The sequence below is a fragment of the Grammomys surdaster genome, unplaced genomic scaffold (assembly GCF_004785775.1).
Source record: "Grammomys surdaster isolate TR1022 unplaced genomic scaffold, NIH_TR_1.0 169, whole genome shotgun sequence".
Lineage (NCBI taxonomy): Eukaryota > Metazoa > Chordata > Mammalia > Rodentia > Muridae > Grammomys > Grammomys surdaster.
In genome coordinates this window covers 7,639,556-7,646,059 of record NW_021604617.1, presented here as the reverse complement: position 1 = coordinate 7,646,059, position 6,504 = coordinate 7,639,556, and the positions used below count along the sequence as shown (strand labels likewise).

Sequence of the window (6,504 nt, the reverse complement as noted above, 5' to 3'; positions counted from 1 at the left end):
TGTGTCTGAAGTGGGAGGGGTAAGGGAGAGGGTGTGTCTGAAGTGGGGGGGTTAGATGTTTGTGAAGTGGGAGGAGTCGGGAGAGGGTGTGTCTGAGGTGGGAGGGGTCAGGAGAGGGTGTGTCTGTGAAGTGGGAGGGGTCAGGAGAGGGTGTGTCTGAAGTGGGAGGGGTTAGAAGATGTTTGTGAAGTAGGAGGGGTCAGGAGAGGGTGTGTCTGTGAAGTGGGAGGGATAAGGGAGAGGGTGTGTCTGTCATGTAGGAGGGGTCAGGAAAGGGTGTGTCTGTGAAGTGGGGGCAGCCTAGTAGGGCTTGGCCTGTGAAGTAGAAGGGACTATGAGAGGAGAGTTCTGTGGAGTGGGAGGGACCAGGAGAGGGTGGGTCTGTGAAATAGGTGGAGCTAGGAAAGGAGCCCATTAGCAGGTGGGGTCAGGAGAGGGGCAAGGCAGGGAAGGTTTATAGGCTGCACTGAGTAGAAAAAGGGAAGGGGCCGGGCGGTGGTGGTGCATGCCTTTAATCCCGCACTTGGGAGGCAGAGGCAGCGGATTTCTGAGTTCAAGGCCAGCCTGGTCTACAGAGTGAGTTCCAGGACAGCCAGGGTTACACAGAGAAACCTTGTCTCGAAAAACCAAAAAAAAAAAAAAAAAAAAAGAAAAAGAAAGAAAGAAAGAAAAAAAGAAAAAGGGAAGGGCAGAAAGATGATACAGGTCTCGGTTGCCAGGTGGTGGTTTCAGTAGTGTGTGCATGTTAGAGTCACTCAGCAGAAGAGAAAGATAGCCGCAGGGAGGCTGTCTGGAGAAAGAGAGCCAGGGATGGGGGAGCTAAGGTCCCCATTTTCCTAACACCCAAACCCTGCAGCAGCACGTGCTCTCCACACAATGCAGTAGTAGCTGGCCCGGGTAGGTGTCCGTCGTCTTCCTTAGTATAACACAGATCAGCTACTCCTCTGCGGTACACACTCCCATTCAGAAGAAAGAGTCTATCTTCCAGCTTCTGTAGCTCAGTACGACCTTGACACAGTTCAGACTAAGGCTTACATGTCAGTTGGGATCCTTGGAGAATGTTTTGCTGCTGACCGAAATGTGGGTGTGATTGCTGGAGCCTGAGGAGCCCTTTCGGGTCATGAGATAGAAGCCATGGGTTCAGGAAGGTGACTCAAGAGGAACCTCTTGGAATTCTTCGGACTTCATGAACGACCAAACTAACTCTGAGCTTAAGAAATGCAGTTTGTGTATAATGCATGCGCGTGGGTGTGTGTGCGTCTCCTGGCACACACACGCAGAGGTCAGATGACTGTGGAGTCAGTTCATCTCTAAGTGTTTTCTGGGGACTAAACTGAGGTCCACAGCCTGTGCTGCAAGCCATTCACCCACTGAGCCATGCTGCCAGGCCCCTAGCGTCTCAAGTATCAGGCTTCCCACTGTGGGAGAAATAAACTTATTTCTCTTATAAGTAACTATGATCCTGGGTTTTCGGACACACACATTTAATCCCAAGTAAAACACCAGCAGAGCAGGGGGTGTCTAGAGTAGGGACATATATGGCCTTAACAGTAAGGGGCGGCGCTGAGATCGGCCCCAGTACCACACTCTGGTTTTCTGGCCCAGGAGGGTTTGGGAGCCTGTCCTGGATGGTGAAGAAGAGGATGGAATGGGGTGGGGGTGAGGGATGGAGGGATAGGAGTACTGGGGGAGTGGGAAAGGGGCAGAGGGTTGGGGAGTGGGGAGAATTGTTGTAGTAATTATTTAAAAGCGGCCTCCGGTCAGGCCAACTATCTGAGCTGCAGCGGCTCTGCCTAGCCCAGCCGCCATGTTTCTCGGCTGAGGCCACGTGCATACTGCAGCTAGAAATGGCCAACTAGAAACACCAGCCCTGACACCCACAAGACGTCAGCGTGGGAGATGGCTCAATCTCCAACGCTGTCTCTGCAAGGCTGGGCATTGCCCAGACCATCCCGCCATCCACATGGGCCCAGTATAAAGATGAGACTCTAATGCTGAAAGATTAATCAAAAGCTTATATATTTGGTAATGATCAGTAACAAGATATCCATACAATCAGAAGTGTAACCCAATACCCAACCTAGATATACCAACCACCTTTGACTGCTACAGACACGTGAATGTCCGCCTCCATCTTCTCTCTCTCTCTCTCCCCTCTCCCAGCTCCTCCTCTTCCTTTTCCTCTTCCTCTCCTAACTCCTCCCACCTTAGCTCCTCCTACAAAGGATTTGCTCAGGCAGGTTTTGGGAAGTGATAATCCTGCCTGTCCTTCCTTTCCCCAGGAGGCTCCTGTCCTGTCTTGCTTCTCACCTCTGTCTGGGCCCAGGGAGGTGGCTGTTCCCTTTCTCTTGAGTGTGGCCAACAGGAAAAGCTAAGGATGGGAGAATGAGGGTGGAGTAGCCTGAAATCCCTGGGGAGGCTGCATTCCGGAGTCTGCAGCTCCTTCTGGGCCTCTGCTCTTCTCTGCTCTTCCAGGTTGCAGTCTTCTCTGGACTCATGACAATGGCTGCTTTCTTACGCTTTCCAGGCAGAGCTGACACTCAGCACTGCTGGACTCTGTAGTGTCTGTGTCCACGGCTCCTCCTCTGGGCTCCAGAAATGGCCTTTCTATAAGTCCTCGTTACAACCTAATTCTTGAACCAACTCTAGGGGAAGCTGCTCTCCTCCTGGGACCCTGACCTGACATGGTACCTTTTGGTCCTGAGGGAAGCCAGGAGCAAAGGCAGACCCCAAGGACAGGGGAGTCACCGAGGCAGAAGCAGATGGCACAAGGCAGCCTTAGAAGGTAGAGAGGGCAAGGGATGAAAACATCAACAAGAACAAAACCAGACGGTGAGACTCGGGGTGGGGACTAGAAATGGACAAAGAGGAAAAGCCAGACATTGGTGTTGGGCAGGGTGGCGCACACCTTTAATCCTGGCGATTGAGAGGAAGAGGCAGGTGGATCTGTGAGTTCAAGGTCATTCTGGTCTACACAGTGAGGTCCAGGTCAGACAAAACCACGTAGTGAGACCCTGGGGGTGGGGGATGGGGAAGTGGGAGGGGGAGGGACAGACAGATGAGGATGACAAGAGTCAGGGATGTCAGAGGAAGGGCTGGCACCGAGAAGCACGGAGACAGAGGTGGAAGGTGGTATACAGCCAGGGAGGAGCCAGAGAGGGAAAATCCTAGTTACTGCAAAGATCTCAGCTGTGGGCCAGGGGATGGCTCAGTGGGTCTGTTACTTGTGCAAGCAGGGACACCTGAGTGAAGATCTTCAAAATCTATTAAAAAAAAAAAAAAGCTGGATGTAGTAAGGCAGGGTTTTTGAGACTATGTCAAAAAGAAAGAAAAGCAAACCTTTAGTGTGAGAGACGGAGACAGGAGGATTCCAGGAGCTGGCTGAGCCGCCTACCCCAGCCCAATCAATGAGCTCCAGGTTCAGCAAAATGTAAGTTGCGTGGGTGGTAGGGAGGGGGATGTGTGGCTCATCAGTTAGCGCTGCCCACTGTCCTAGAGGACCTGAGTTCAATTCCCAGCACCCACATGGTGCCTCACAGCAGTCTATGACTCTGGTTCTAAGGCATCCAATGGTCTCATCTGACCTCCTCGGGCAATAGGCATGTACGTAGTATACCGACTTACATGCAGGCAAATGCCTATACACATAAAATAAAGTAAAAAATAAGGTGGGCCAGTGAGAAGGCTCAGCAGGTACAAGTATTTGATACATAGACCTGGGGACCCGAGTCCCCATGGCCACACTTATACTGGACAATAGTTAGCTCCATCTGAGCTGAGCTTAGCCAGGCCCCACTCTGAATGCTGGGAACTATAAAGTCGTGGGCATCCTTCACCTCTCAGAGCTCAGCTTCTTCCTTTGTCAACTCAGGGTGCATTCATGCCACAAAACATAGTACATGGTGGAGGGAATTTATGATCTGAACTGCTGAGGGAGAGACAGACAGATCCTTGGGGCTCTCAGCCAGTCTAGACACATTGGCAAGTTCTAGGTCATTGGGAGACCCTATCTTATTAAATTAAATTAAAAATTTTGGTTTTTTTTTTTTGAGACAGAATTTCTCTGTGTAGCTCTGGCTGTCCTAAAACTTGAATTGTAGGGCAAGCTGGCCTCAAACTCAGAGAATCTGCCTGCCTCTGCCTCCTGAATGCTGGGATTAAAGGCGTGTCCCATCATGCTCAGGATGAGACCCTGTCTTTAAAAAAAAGAAAAGAAAGAAAGAAGATGGATAGATGTGTAGCATCTAAAACTGACAGCTGGAGCTGTCCTCTGGTCTTCACTTGCACGTGCACACATATGCACATGCAACTGTGCGTGTTAATGCACCTACACACACACACACACACACGTACCTCTGACTGTAGTAGTAACAAGCACACATAATTCCCAAATCTAGGCTTCCAATAAAAGGGAGCAGGGTACCTGGAGAGACAGCTAATTCTAGACCAGAATAAGACACTCACTAGTCAGCAATGGGGTCTGAACATTAGCTTTTTGAGGCAGGATTTCCCTATGTAGCCCTGGCTGGCCTGGAACTTGTGGCAATCCTCCTGCCTCTAACTCCCAAGTGTCAGGATTATAGGCATATGCCACATGCCTGGCTTCCTAGTGCTTTATAGTTCCAGGGTGCATGAAACCACGTAAGTGAACCAAGGCAAAAGAAACTCTTTCTCACCCAAGCTCAGGTTGCCAGGCCTATGCCAAAGGGACACAGAATATGTCAGAAGCCCCCCGGAACAGGAACAGCTTGAGCAGCCGAATAACTACACCAGCATTAAATACTCCAAGTGTAACATAAATATCACCAAGTCCATACTGACATAAAGAATTGAATAAATGACGGTGAAATCTCCCAAGCCGGAGAGACGTAAATAAAAAGCTAAGACCATACACTGGGCATTGTGACACATGTCTGTGGCCCAAGCACTCCAACCTGAGGCAGGAGGATTAGAAGGTCGATGTCTTCCTGGGCTGTAGAGCAAGTCTGAGATCAGTCTGGGCAGCAGGAGACCCTGTTGGGGGTGGGGGAGGGAGGAACCCGACCCGTGCTTCAATCGTTTAGAAACATTGTGACGGTTCCATGAGCTAGTACGTCTGAAAGTGCCTAGAACCGTGTTAGACTGTTGCTGGTATAACAAAAATATTTATTTTGAAGGAAGATGAGGCAAAGGATTGCCCCAGGCACCTGGGGTATGGGAGGCCTCCTTGGCAGAGAGCGTGTGTTGTCCCCTAAGAGCAGAGCTCTTGGCGGAATGGGTAATAATAATGGGAGGCCACATTGCCATTGGGGTCGGCTGTCGCCCGGTCTTGGGAATAGTAGATCTCTTAGGGGAGACCTTGGGAGGAAGTCTGGGAACTGCTTTGGGGGTCTTCAATCTGGACGCTGGTAGAGGCTCCATCAGAGGCTGGTTTCTTAGCCAGCTAGACTCTTCTCTAGATGACAGTGTGGGCAAGGTTTTAGGGGTGGGGCAGGAAGTCATGGAGGGCAGGGGGTGGAGCCTCATCTTTGAGCTCAGTCTGCAGCGGCAGAGGCAGGGTCCGCGGAGTGGAGGCAGGGAGAAATCTTCCCACCACCGGGCTTGCTCTCGGGAGGGCCTGGGCCACGCCATCAGGCCCCACACTGAGTTCTGCTTGGGTACTCCGAGAAGAGCCTTGATCCTGAGCAAAAGGAAGGAAGAGTGGAGTCAGGGAGAGGAGATTGAGGAGCGAGGGGCCAATACGGTCATAGACTGAGGCTCTCCAGAGCGGGGGTGGGGGGAATGGGAGGAAGAAGGAAGGTGCTGTGTCTGAACACACCTGCTTTGCTCTTCTTTCTCTTGTTCTTGGTCTACATTCTCCTTCTCGTTTTCTTCTTCTTCCCCCTCTTCCTCATGCTTTTCTTTGTCCCAAATATCTTCCACTGATGAGATCTTGGAGATAGGATTGAAGATAGAATTCACCCATCTTTCCTCTTTTAAAAAAAAAAAAGGGTGGTAGAAACACATCAAGAGAATCCAGAATAAACAGATTCAGGGAAACAAATCTCCCTACCTTAGCCCCACCTTTCCTAGCTAACCCTCTCACCTCAGATTTAGGCTTTAGGCCTACCAAGGCTGGACTATTTGGATGCTGATCTTGCCACTTAGAATATATTGACAACCCCCAACTTTTTTTGGGGGGAGTGTCTCACTATGTAGCCCAGGCTGGCCCCAAACTTTCAATTCCCCTGGCTGCTGCAGCCTTCCAGTGCTGGATCACTAATACGTGCTGCTACACCTGGCTCTCAGTCCCTCTGCCTGACAAAACTCTACCAGTTAGGACAAGCAAGCTCAAAGCCTGGACCATTCATCACCTTCACAGACACCTCAAGTCGGTCCCTTTAACCTCTCTCTCCTCTCTGATGGCTACCATTACCTATGGTTTGGTATCTGGCGTGTGGCGTGTCAGGGACACTTAAAGAGAGCTTTACTGAGCCATAGTGGGATATATATATATATATATATATATATATATATATATATATA

The 6,504-nt window shown here is 50.4% G+C and overlaps 1 protein-coding gene across 1 annotated transcript in view; it reads right to left on the bottom strand.

The window, feature by feature from the left end:
• Positions 1 to 5,124: 5,124 nt before the first annotated feature.
• LOC114620447 (histone H3.v1-like) overlaps positions 5,125 to 6,504 on the bottom strand; it is a 1,927-nt gene continuing 547 nt past the window's right edge. Inside the window, exons 2-3 of the mRNA XM_028766514.1 lie at positions 5,798 to 5,951; positions 5,125 to 5,659 (exon numbers count right to left, since the gene is read on the bottom strand). Of these exons, the coding sequence (XP_028622347.1) occupies positions 5,146 to 5,659; positions 5,798 to 5,951 (668 nt within the window). The 3' untranslated portion in view covers positions 5,125 to 5,145. The remainder of the gene's footprint in view (positions 5,660 to 5,797; positions 5,952 to 6,504) is intronic.